At 32.1% G+C, this 13,424-nt stretch overlaps 2 protein-coding genes across 2 annotated transcripts; one reads left to right on the top strand and one right to left on the bottom strand.

The window, feature by feature from the left end:
- The first annotated feature begins 1,288 nt into the window (after window positions 1-1,288).
- Window positions 1,289-2,787, top strand: LOC118043679 (trans-resveratrol di-O-methyltransferase-like). Its single transcript, XM_035051716.2, has 2 exons — window positions 1,289-2,103; window positions 2,319-2,787. Exons 1-2 carry the CDS (start codon window positions 1,333-1,335, stop codon window positions 2,625-2,627), a joined length of 1,080 nt encoding a protein of 359 aa, XP_034907607.1. The 5' UTR covers window positions 1,289-1,332; the 3' UTR covers window positions 2,628-2,787.
- A 5,013-nt stretch (window positions 2,788-7,800) lies between these two features.
- On the bottom strand, window positions 7,801-11,661 carry LOC118043640 (uncharacterized). Its single transcript, XM_035051666.2, has 2 exons — window positions 10,793-11,661; window positions 7,801-8,174 (listed from the first exon to the last, which is right to left on the bottom strand). Coding segments are annotated over exons 1-2 (717 nt in total). The 5' UTR covers window positions 11,509-11,661; the 3' UTR covers window positions 7,801-8,173.
- Between the last annotated feature and the right edge of the window lie 1,763 nt (window positions 11,662-13,424).

The following is a 13,424-nucleotide window of genomic DNA, read 5'->3' as shown; positions in this document are numbered from 1 at the left end:
TCAAGTGCGTTGAGAGAGCGTGTATGCTACTTTTACCAAAAAAAAAAAAAAAAACAGCACCTGAGGAAATCTTTTAAGCCATAAGTAGTTGCTGTTAACCGGTGAATTTATGACCCCAAAAAATTGTTATAAAAATCAAGCAATTGGGATCCTTTACTTAGTACTTTAAATTGAAAGATTTCACATTTTTTTTATGGATATTTTATTGGTTTTGATGAAAGAAAGTATCTTTTGAAGAAAAAAAAATCAAAACTAATTATCAATATAATTAAAAAATTTGGGGTGTAAACATTGTTTAATCAACAGTGAATCATCTAAAGGTTTTTTTTTTTTTTTTTTATTTGTCTTTTTTTTTTTAACCTGATTATTTTATATCAGGTTGATCCTTTAATGGATAGCGAATCATCTAAAAACTTGGGGTGTAAACATTGTTTAATCAACACCTTTTGTGCTCGACCCAGTTCTGACAAAACCATGGGATTGCTTGAGCACTTGGTTCCGAAATGATGATAGCAATGCATTTAGTGTTGCCCATGAAAATACAAAATGGGAGTACGCTGGCCAAGATCCAAGAATCAACAATCTCTTTAATGATGCCATGGCTGGAGATAGCATGCTCGTTAGCAAGGTGGTTGTAAGCAAATGTAAAGGCATCTTCGATGGATGTCGGGGGAGGCTCAGGGACTACGGCCAAGGGCATTGCTGAAGCATTTCCCCACATGGACTGCACTGTGTTTGATCTCACCCATGTGGTTTCTGACTTGCAAGGCAGCATGGGGACAGGGTTGGCCATGATAATTCATACCGAATTTAAGATAGCATGGGGACAGGGTTAGGTATGAGGTGATAGACCACTAGAATTATATTATTATTATTTATCATAAAAATCTTCGACACAAATTATTTGTTGTCTTATCATACGTTTGCCAATGTCTTGATAAAATCATGTTCTTTTAAGTACATGCAAGCTTAATAATCTTGGAATTCGGTATGGAGTGCAAGAGAATCGAGCTGAATCAATACAAAATTAATTGTGTGAAACTTCAAAAAAAAAAAATTACATGAAAATATTCAATTTTGTACTTGAAACCCAGGAAACAAAGCCCATTTGAAGAAGCAAAAAACTGAAAATACCAAGCACACAACATGTTGCACTGTGAAAACAGATTCCTGTAATGGAATTTTTCCTTTCATTTTTTATTTTTTTTTTGGATAAAGTTGAGAAATTAAGCCTTCTCCGAGGGTAGAGTACGTTTCACTACTATAAATAGGAAGAGAGATCTCTCGAGGTATCACAACATGCACTAGCATATACACTATACTTAAAAATCAATGGAGTTGATTAACGAGGAAAGTGCTGGTGAGCTGCTTCAAGCTCAAACTCATGTGTGGAATCATATATTCAACTTCATAAACTCCATGACTCTGAAATGTGCCGTTCAACTAGGCATACCAGACGTGATCCAAAAACATGGCAAACCCATGACCCTCTCGGAGCTTGTTTCTGCCCTACCAATCCACCCATCAAAAGCTCAATATGTCCACCGCCTTATGCGTATTCTCGTGCACTCCGGTTTCTTTTCCCAGCAAAATCTTAACGGCGTTCACAACCAAGAAGCCTATTCCCTTACCCAATCCACTCGTCTCCTCCTCAAGGACAATCCCTGGAGTGTGAGACCTCTTTTACTTCTGGTGCTCGACCCAGTTCTGACAAAACCATGGGATTGCTTGAGCACTTGGTTCCGAAATGATGATCGCAATGCATTTAGTGTTGCCCATGAAAAGACACTTTGGGAGTACGCTGGCCAAGATGCAAGTCTCAACAATCTCTTTAATGAAGCCATGGCTAGTGATAGCATACTGGCTAGTAAGTTGGTTGTAAGCAAATGTAAAGGCATCTTTGATGGGGTGAATTCCTTGGTGGATGTCGGGGGAGGCTTAGGAACTATGGCCAAGGGCATTGCTGAAGCATTTCCCGACATGAACTGCACTGTGTTTGATCTCCCCCATGTGGTTTCTGACTTGCAAGGCGGCAAAAACTTGAAGTATGTAGGAGGGGATATGTTCGAGGCAGTTCCTCCAGCAGATGCACTTTTACTCAAGGTAAATTGATTTTAACAGTATTCTTATACGAACACTATATGTTAGTTTTCTTCTATTATGAGAGGTTCAAAGGTCTCTGCGTCATATATCAACCCTTTCATCTCTACATGTATAAGAAAATCGGTGTTAGGCAGGGGATTGCATGTGTTAGAAAAAAAACTTATCCCCCGTCTTCATTTATTCATTTTATTTATCTTATGGCAAATGAAAAACAGTGGGTACTTCATGACTGGAGTGATGAAGACTGCGTGAAAATACTTAAGCGATGCAAACAAGCAATTGCGAGCAAGGGGCAGCAGAAAGCTGGGAAGGTGATAATTATAGATATGGTGAGAGAGAACCAGAATGGAGACGAGGGGTCAATTGAAACGCAGTTGCTTTTTGATCTAGAAATGATGGTGGCTGCTAGTGGCATGGAGAGAAATGAAAAGGAGTGGGCTAAGCTCTTCTTTGATGCTGGTTTCCTCAATTATAAGATACACCCTGTGCTAGGCACAAGAGCTCTCATTGAGCTTTATCCATGATAAGATCTTAGTAGTGTTTTGTTTTTGTTATGTTTAAGTGAGAAAATTCATGATATTATGGTTTTCAAAACCATGTTCTGTGCTAAAGTTTAGCTATGAATTGCTGCGAGTGACATCAAATAAAATTGTGTGACGTTTTCTCTCTAGCGTAAATAAATTTGTGTTATTTGCTGGGATAGATAGCGATCATGCCTTACCAACTGCTCGTATCAAAATCTTTTTTTCCAAAAGTGAAATATTAAATTCTTCAATAAAATGTGTCAGAAAGACGATGACAAACCGAATGAAAACGGATGGCAAGATGATAATTCAGAGCGACTTTCTTTTTTTTTTATTTATAAATTATTCAATAATAATTCTGCTCACAAGAATTATTATTATTATTACTATTTCATTATTTATGGTTCTATATACTTAACCTTATGTGAATTGACCATGAGTTATTTATTATTTTGACACCTCCATATTTTAAAAAAATATCAATTATTTAATCATGTCATGTTTTTTTATGTTGTTATCGATGAGGTAAGTTAGTATACAAAATATTAACTTTATTCTTGTTTTTATTTTCACTTTGGTTTTGAAACATGGAATTAGTTTCACACTTCTATATTAACACCTAAAAATAGACAAATAATAAAATTGTTATACAATGAAACTTTTGAAGTTAAAAACCCTCATAATACAATAGAGTGCGGAATGCCTAGATTTGATAGTTGAAAATACTTAAAATTAAAATACTACAAGTATTTATGAGGCACTGATTAAAACTCTGTCTTATATATAAAGTGGTATACGACCTTAAAAAAAGATTATGGCCTTCAAGCCTAATTTGAATCTTTAACTAGAAAAATCGAAGCACTAAAATTAAAAAAAATAAATTATTTAGTTAAAATCTGTTCAAAAAATTATACGTCAAATCTGTGAAACTAATTAATACTCAACCAATGATTGTCCAACTTTGTCATCTTTCAAGGAATATCTTCATTAAAAAGTTAATGTTTTAAACATTTTTCAAAGGCTAAATCTTAATCCATAAACGCAAACTTAAACCCTAGTGGAGAAATCATTCAAATTTCATTTGGAAAAGTAATAAAAATAATGCACAAACTTTATAGCTACTCTTTCAAGCACACAATAATTTTAAAAATTCTCAAGGATATGCACCTTCATATGTTCCTTCTTCTAGAAAAAATCTTGAAGAAACACAACATGTATTCATTGAAAAGCCAGAGTCAATCAATACTAAAAATGTTCAAACTATGATATATTTAAAAGACACTCTTTGCAAAATTCACATTAGCTCTTATTTTTCAAGAAAAAGATAAGTTTTCTTCTCAACATAACAAAATTCAAAAGTACAATACAACCTAAGTATATGTAACTCAAGAAGCCAACACATGTAAAGTCAAATCAATCATGACTCTTCACAGTAACAAGGCTATTAAAAAACATATTCTTAAAACTTATGAGAAAGATGATGAATCAATTTCTAAATGTTTAAATAAGAGGTTGAACTTGAGCATTTTAAAGAAAAGATTGATTCCTCACCAGTATTTTCATTTCTTCATGTCATGACTAATCAAAGCAAAGTGAATCACAATTCTAAAAATTTTGAAATTTTCACATAAATAAAGATCAATATACCTTTATTGAATGTTGTTAAATAGGTACCCTTTTATGCCAAAATTTTAAAAGACTTTTACAATGTGAAAACAAAAAATGAATGTTAAATAAAAAGTTGTTTTAGCTAAAGAAATATAATTCTTGAAAACACTAATGCTTTGAAATATAAAGACCATGGTTGTCTTAAAATTTCATGGCTTATTGAAGAACATAAAATTAAAAAAGTTTTACTTGATCTTGAAGATAGTGTGAATTTACTTTTATATTCAGTTTTTTAAAGTCTCAATCTAGTTGAGTAAAACCAACTTTTGTAACTCTTTTACTTGCTGATAGATATATAAAGGTGCTTAAAAAAACAGTTGAAGATGTATTAGTTCAAGTTGATAAATTTATTTATCATGTGAATCTTATTGTCTTTGATACATAATTTGTTAAAGCATGCAATTCAATTCCTAATTTTTTAGGAAGTCCATTTCTTACAACTTTTGATGCATTGATTAATTGTAGAAATGAAGTGATAAAGTTATCTTTTGAAAACATGACATTGAAAATGAATCATTTACCATATTTCTGATAGAAAATTAGTAAGCCTTACCCAAGTTATAACTAAGTAGTCTGGAGCCATTGTGGTATGTCACTTTATAGACTACTTTATAAGAAACCTTGTCACTTACTAGTGAAACTTGAATATAAAGCTTATAGGGCCTTTGATATCAAGAATCTAAAGAATAAAAATATTTTTAAGGTGAATGAACATCATTTGAAAGTATACTTTGATGATTTTTATTATGAAAATAAATCCATTGATTTGAATAATCTTAATTATAAAATTGATTTTTTTTTCTCATATTGTTTTGTGTTTCATTTTTGTGCGACTTTCTAATTAGGATGATAAAGTAAGTATGAACTCTACTCTTGACATGACTCTTAAAATCCATCGTAATAAATATTTTACAATGGTATTAGTAAAATTCATAACAAGGTTTTATCATACATTTCTTTTTGAATTATTAAAGTTTACAAACTCTTATACTGTTATCACTTAATTATGCTCATATACTTATTTAGAAAGCATTCATAAACAATTTTTGTCACACACACACTAGTATTCATAAATCCTAGTTGGATTGGTTCTAGTCAAATTGAAACACCACTTGGTTTTTGAGTTATAATTAGAGTTATTGATCTTGGATTCAAGTGTGGTTTGGCTTGATAAAAAGATAAGACGTAAGCCTAAAACATTCATGAAAAGGCCAAAACTCAATATTGTTGTTTTTAAGTTCAAATCTTATCAAAAATCTATCTTGTAGCCTAGACATTGTTCGATATTCAACTCATATATGGAGTTATACAAGCCCAAATAAACTCACTCTTTTTGGGTTGGAAAGCATAAACGAATATCAACAACTTTCATCATGAAGACAATCTAATTATATTATGATTTTATTAATGATGTTTTGCTTAACCATCAAATTAAAGTTAGTTACCATATCAATAATTCTATATTTTAGCCTATAAAAGAAGGTATTTACCATTCATTTAAGATATATTGATTTTGGGATCAAGATTCATTCTCTTACTTAATTCATTTGCATTTATAATATTCAAGTTTTATTTCATGTTATATTTTCATTAATTTCTTGTTTATACCTATCATTTTCCTTATTATACTTAGTTAATTTCTATCATACCTATACTCTCATCTTGATTATTTATATTTTTATTCTTAATTATATTTAGTTAAGTTTCTTTTTTACAATGTGAAAATGTTACACTAATGGTGTAAGAATAAATATCGTACAAACTCAACATGAATTTTAATGTTTAAATTTAAGAAAATTTTCTATTAACATGTGTTGTAACTGTTATCTTAATCAATTTTAATATCGTCCTTGTTAAGTGGCGAGTCTTGATTAATAGTGTATAATCATTGGCACAACAAATAATTATTCTTTCATAACTTACCACTTGGAGAACCGACACCTATACTATGAAAGAATCTTAATTTGTTGTTGAAATAAATTAGCACCATTAATACTTGACAACATTTATAAGTGTTGGTGTTATTCAAATAAGATAATTAAAGATAATTAATATGATAATGTTATTAAATTAAAATGAGTTATTAATGATAAATCAGCTAATTGAAATATCTTTTGTGTATGGTTTCCAGTTGAATAATAGAAAGAGTTTAGACTAGTTATTTAAAATATCATAAGTGTATCCTCTCATATTAGGAATTGTTTTGTCTTTGTTAAATATTTACATTAATACCACATTTTAAAGATCTTTTTAATTCTTTATTTTATTATTTGTGGTTATATATATATATATATATATATATATATATATATATATATAACTTTCCTGCAAATCAATCGATATCAGTCTTATCAAATTATTTATTACTTTGAGAAAGACATCTAAACAAACACCAATGTTCCTATCATAGTTTTTAGACCCTACCCGATCCAAGACTCGAATTCCGGGTTTTGATTAAATTACTAAGTTGTCCAGGTCAATTTAAAAAAAAAAATCAAAACGACATTGTTTTAATAAAAAAAACAAAAGTTAATGAGTTGCAACCGGCTTTTTGACCAGGTTTTGCTCAGTCATTTAGGTTACTGGATCAGCCGGGTCACACTGGATTTTTTCTTTTCCTACTTTTTCTTCAACCTGGCCCGGTTTCAGCCTCGAGTCAGCCACGTCCTAGGTCAACCTACTGGGTCGGGTTTCAAAACTATGGTTTTTATTTTCATCAATGCATTTTCAAGATAACAATGTTTAACCGAAACTGACATATAAAAGATGTTGGCATAATGATTAAAATAAGATGATTTTCACATGCAAATAGACCTGAAGCAAATATTATCACCACACATCAAGAGCATGAAAAGGTATAAAGGTAGTGATGCATGGCTGAGGTTTATACCTGAAACAACAATGAGGATTCAACGACTTTTGACCTTAGTGACGTGATGCTGGTAATCATGGATCAAAGGGAGAGTCAGGCTGAGCGGGTTTTTTTTATGAGAGAGGGGCGGCTAGGCTGGGAAAACCATGGGAGATATATAAGGGTAGCTAGGTTTTTTCCTTTTTTATTTTTAATGTTTGTTCTCTGTATCTCGTTCTCCTTTTTGCCTTCTCTTTTCTTCCATGTGGATTTGTATTTATAAAGCATAAGAATTCCAAATCCTAATAAACTCATTATTTTTTAAATTTAAAATTTAAAATAAAAAGGATTAACTAAAATATCTTAGTAATTTGTTTCAACCGAATATGAGGAGAAACAAACATCCATTATAGTTCTTATTTTTTTTATACAGTTAAGGGAGCCTAAAGGGTTATTCCCAGCCACAGCCCACCAAGTCTCATCACTTCACATCACCTTGAATGTCCATGTTTGAATCTCCTCTCAATAAATAGTATTTAACAGAGCAATTATATATTAAGTTCGACCAATATAACATATCCAGATCACAATACTCTAGTTCATGCATATCAGTAAACCTCCAAGCAACTCCTATTTCCTATAGTGCAAATGAGATTATTGGGATAACGGGGAACGAGATGTCGTAGAACAAAGATTTTTGAAGTACATCCAAAGAGGGAAAAGCTACGGAGGAGGCAGCATACAAACAGAATGCATGTCAGAACGCTAAAACTGATCAAAGACAAAAAATCACATAAGCACATCCTACAATCCATGGGTATCTAGGTGTCTTCTATCATCCGAGTTAAGAAACTAGAAGGTGCCACCAGGCTGCATGGGTTAAAATGCCACTGATCCTCAGGAAAAGACAGCGAGAATTTTTAGGGAATAATAGATGGAAACTGGGGCTCAATGATGTATCTGGTATGTAGTAGTATCGAGAAAGTTCTGTTCTTGTCCACGTCGATGACTTCAATGCCGTAAGAACTCTGCAAACCACATTCATTCCAAGTGAGTTGTACTTTCAGCTCAAAACACCAGATTAGAACCAGACAACTCAATACATGACCAGAAATGAAATTAAGCTTCGTAATGGTATGCAACTCCATGAATGCTGGCTTTCAAAGTGGCTAAAACTTATTCCCTAAAACCTGGTCCATTTCAGTGAACATCTCCTGCAGTTGTGTGGCATTAGTTCTGGTTTTAGTTATATAAGGTGTTTTGGTCTTCCACGTATAGCATATCAGATCATTGCAATTATTTGTGGAGGAAGAGGGTTGCTAGACATCAGTTGAAAACGAGGCAACATGACTTAGTCATCAATTAGAAACAACTGCAGTAACAAGATGCAATTGTGTTTTTTTAACAAACAGTAGGGAAAGAGCAAAAGGCAGAAGACTTTTACAGCTACAAATCACAGGTAAAACCTTGCATGGTGAAATAGGGTGAAATAGTAACGAGAAATTATGAAATTGACCGCAACTGGTTAGTATACTTGATTGGGTGAGATGAGAGTCATGTGAAACCTAAATTTTAGTTTCCATTGGATCAAAATTCAATCTAAACTTGGGATGTTGAACACAAACACTGAAACACATCTATATCTGCTTGTGTCTTGTAATGAATATGATTTTGAGAGCCCAATTTCAAGCTGTATACATGTTATTCAGCTCTGAACATTGTCCCAACCATTTTTTCAGGAGCCACAAACTTTAAATGCAAAAGAAACTAAAATTTGTAAGACCTTCAATAAATTTGCTTCCATCAAGCTACAAATCTAACCATCATCTCCATTTCAACACTAAAACCTGGCTATTTACTTGACAGCTAAACTGCATAATTAAGATAATTAACATGACACATACTAAAATCAACTGGATCATGAAGTGAAATAACCCACTACAAAAAATGAGAAAATACAGCACATAATAAAATAAAATAAAAACACCTTAACAGCATAATAAACGACAAAAAAACAAATTACTGTTGCTCAAATTGAGGCAACTAGTTTCTCTACTAAATATCAGACCCCTTGTTCATCATGAGTCCTTAACAGGATGATAGAAAAACTTGTTGTGCAGAAAATAGAAAGTACACACTAATCCCTAGAGCAATCAACATACAGATGACACAAGGTCAGCAAGTTATAGCAATCAACAGCCTTACAAACAAGTAACAGTATTGATAGAAATAGCGAAACTGAGGCTCCAATCAAGAAGCCATAGGTAAAGGCAATTTCCAAAAACAGACTGATAGCAACAGGGACATCGGAGGCGGATTGAAAGTTTAGTTTGATGAACATCGCTGTCATTCTTAAGACCACAGATGCTCTCCAAAATGGTCTTTTTGTATTGTTTTGACTAATGTAGAAAAAACCAATGTAAAGAAATTAATTAAGGGTTACCACTTCAGAAAATAAAAAAGATCTTAAAGTTTAGAAAACAAGCCCGCATAAAAAATAAAATAAAAAAAACCCACTTTAAAATGAACTTGGATGGACACTTTACCCATGTCATACCAACGTATACCTATTTAAGTCAAAATGGGAAGTGTATAATTTCGATTAAAAACAAGTATAAATTGGTATGGCATGGGTAAAGTTTCCATCCAAGTAATGCTTAAAGGGGTTTTTTCATGGGTTTGTTTACTGTAATTCATCTTCTGTAGTTTGCTATGTCCAACCCTTCATTGAATTCTTTATTTTGTATTTACTCAACAAAATCATGACTTCATCATCAAGATGGCATGTCAACATGGTAAACTTTTTGGAGAGTAAGGTTTCTTGCTTGGAATGGAAATATCCAAAGGAAAATGTGCTCTTGTCAATTTGTGATGTTATTTTGGTTTCATCATGTATTGTGTTCTCAAGGAGTTCTTTATCTCCCATAAAATAAGATGCAAAATCACTGCAATTATTAATGTTATGATAGCATAATTGAGTCATTAATTAGCAACAATTGTGCTTATAATATGCAGGTTTTCAAATTGAAATCATATGACATAACCTTATATAGCAAGAGCTAAAGAAATGCAGAAGAAGTCTATGCCTACAATCCTCTCCACATGTAAAACCCTTATACGGAAAAATAGTAGATAGAAATTATACAATTGAACTCAAAGGGGTTTGAATGTAAAGCTTCATTGAGTGAGATGAGCAAAACCTAATTTTTAGCTTCGACGGGTTCAGAAGGAATCTAAACAACTTGAGATTTTGAATACAAACACTGTGCTTTCATACTTACATCCAAAACCATACCTGCTTGCAATAATTATAGTCCTATGAACCCCTACCCCCAATTTTTGAAACGCCAATAATTTCAAATGCAAAACAAATTTAGATCTTCAATAAAAAATTGTTCTATCAAACTAAATATCTACAACTAACTCCATTTCAAGATCAAACCTTTAAACGCTATTTACTATGCAGCTAAACTACAGAATTGTGATCACGCTAGTTAAACTTATCCACAAGTAAAATATCCCAAAAAAAAATGTATCACTAAAAATATAAATCAGAAACCACATAACATAAGCAAACATGACTAGAAATAAAGCAATCAAAGACAAAGCAAGGAAAAAACAAGATCAACATTAGCAAGAACCATACCATCCACTTGAACCGGGCCGGTTCCCACTGGATATGGGTCGATTTACGAAACCTAGATTTGATTCATCAAATCTCCTCATCATCTCATACCCACCTGACTTGGGCCTCCCTTCCTCAACAAACCGATCCGGAGAACCAAAAAACTGCTGCTGCTGCCTTTGACCCACCTCCTTACCCCTAAAAACCTCCGGCCCAGGCCTTTCCTCTCTCCCAACAAAACCCGGTCTAAGATGTGGTGGCACAAACTTATCCGATTTAGGCGACCCCACACTAAACCCAACCTCCTTCTGCTTCTCCTGTCCATGAACCGGAGAAGAAGCAATCGAGCCAGCCCCGGTTCGACCTAGAGGACGTAGAGAAATCCGGTCCGATTCCGGTTCAGCCTCTGTTTGAGCCGGGATTTGAACTTGAGTTTGATGGGCAGGTGGGGTTTTCGGAGAGGGAGTCAGTGGTGGTGTTTGGATAGAGGGTATAGGTTTAGGTGCGGTTCGGGTCAGTACCAGCATCCGGCCATGTGTACGGGTTGACGAGGATGGAAGCTGGCTTTTGTAGATATTGTTTGGGCTATTAGGTGATGATATAGTAGAGTAAAAGGAAGTGGAAGATTGGTGCTTTGATGGGTTGTTGTTTGTGTTATTAGAAGAGGTGGAATTGCTTATGTTCTTGTCATAAACATGGTTAAAGTTAACAGAGGCATATTTATTGGCTCTTGCCATCCACCACCAGCAACAACCACTACGTAGTTTTGTTTGCTTTTTTGCAGAGAGCAAAGGATGGGTCTTTGGCTGTTATTTTAGAACTGCAGAGGAAAAGGTAAGAGGGAAAACACACGGATTGGATCTTGAAGATGAAACGAAAAGGAATGGAGAGAAGAGTACAGGTGTTCTATTTGTGCAGTTGGACTTTTGTGCACGTGACAGTGCTGTGGAGGGTTTTTTTTAATATTTTTTGTTTTGAAATATATTAAAATAATATTTTGTATTTTTTAAAATTTAATTTTAATATAATCAAATTAAAATTATCTTAAATAAAAAAATTAATTTAATAAAAAGTCAGTTGAACCGTTACTCCATATATACGTACGAAGTGGTTTTCTGTTGCTTACGTGGGGAAAAGTTAGTGGATTTATTAAAGAGGATGAAGTGGCGAATTCAAACACTTGTTTTTCTTGTACTAGGTGGTTTCCTGGACAAAAAGGTTTCTTGGCTTCCGTACGGTTCACTATGTGCCGTGCGTTTGTTTTTTAATTTTAACTATTTGTTTAAAGTATTTTTTTTAGATATTTACTTAAAAATAATATTAAATTAATATTTTTTAAAATAATTTTGATATAAATATATCAAAAATAAAAAATTTATTTTAATATATTTTTAATTAAAAAATATTTTACACTATAATATCAAACACACACTTATAGAGCATAATTACCATTAGAATAATTTACATGATTATTAATTTTTCATTTTATCATAACTATTAAACTTGTTCATTAGATCCAAACTTATCATATAGCTTAATTGACTTCACTAAATTTGGTCCAAACTTGACTTGGCCATACCAAGAAAAATTTTTTAAAAAAAATGATCTCATTTTAATAAAAATAATTACCCCAATTTAATTTAATAATTTGCAGGTTAATCTTAATTCAAAATTATATTGTTTAATATTTTATCTAATCAAAACTCAATATTACAACTTTTCTAAGCTGAACTGCCTATATAGTAGGAAAGCTTTCTTAAACAAGCTAAAAAAAAATAAAAGAGATATAAATTAAATAAGAAAAAACAAATCTTAAATCAATTAAGAAATATACTGCAAATCCCAAACAATTATATTTATACCTTATTTTATTTAAATACCTTCCCGAACTTGGATGGTATAAAATTCTAACTCAATAGAAAACATAGCCTTTACAATTTCCTAACAAACTTTCAACTCAGTTAAAAAATCGAATCAAAAATTAAACTTGTTAACATAAAGTTGTGTGCTAGAGAAAATTCCTTATATAATTATTCTTAGTATAGAGAGAATTTGTTCTTTCAAATTGCTCTTTTTTTCATTTTATGATTGTCCAATCAAAAGTTTTCAACCATTTACATGCTTAGTCTTTTTTGTTAGAAACATCACACATACTAACAAAAGAACTCAACCTCCCTAAAAATAAAACCAATCTCAAGCATTACATGAAAGACCAAATGCAACAACTCTTGCAGTAGTCTTCTAAAATTCTAACTCAACGAGAAACTTATTACTAGAAGAACCAAACAATCTCTCCCCATATTTTTTATATTATTACTAACATGATATGAACTAGTTTCTTTACTATAAAAATATTTGAACATCTACTTCATGACCTTTATCTGAAATTTAAGAATATCAATTTTAACCCTCATCAATTCCAAAATCCTCTTAAAACACATTTGAGGCTGATACAAGAGCTTTTTTTTAGTAAAATAGATAGTTTTCTTAGTTAATTTATTTTTTTTCTTATTTTTATTTTTCTATTTTTACATTATTAAGTTTTTCTAGTGTTTTTTTTTTCTATTTGAAGGTAATAGTTTTCCAACTTTATTTTATTATTCAGTATTATTAAGGTTTTTTTTTTTTTTTTACTATATAAAGAGTTGTAATA

This window comes from Populus alba, chromosome 13, assembly GCF_005239225.2.
Source record: "Populus alba chromosome 13, ASM523922v2, whole genome shotgun sequence".
NCBI classification, from domain to species: domain Eukaryota; kingdom Viridiplantae; phylum Streptophyta; class Magnoliopsida; order Malpighiales; family Salicaceae; genus Populus; species Populus alba.
The sequence above is the reverse complement of the archived record's forward strand: the minus strand, read 5'-3'. Positions and strand labels throughout refer to the sequence as shown.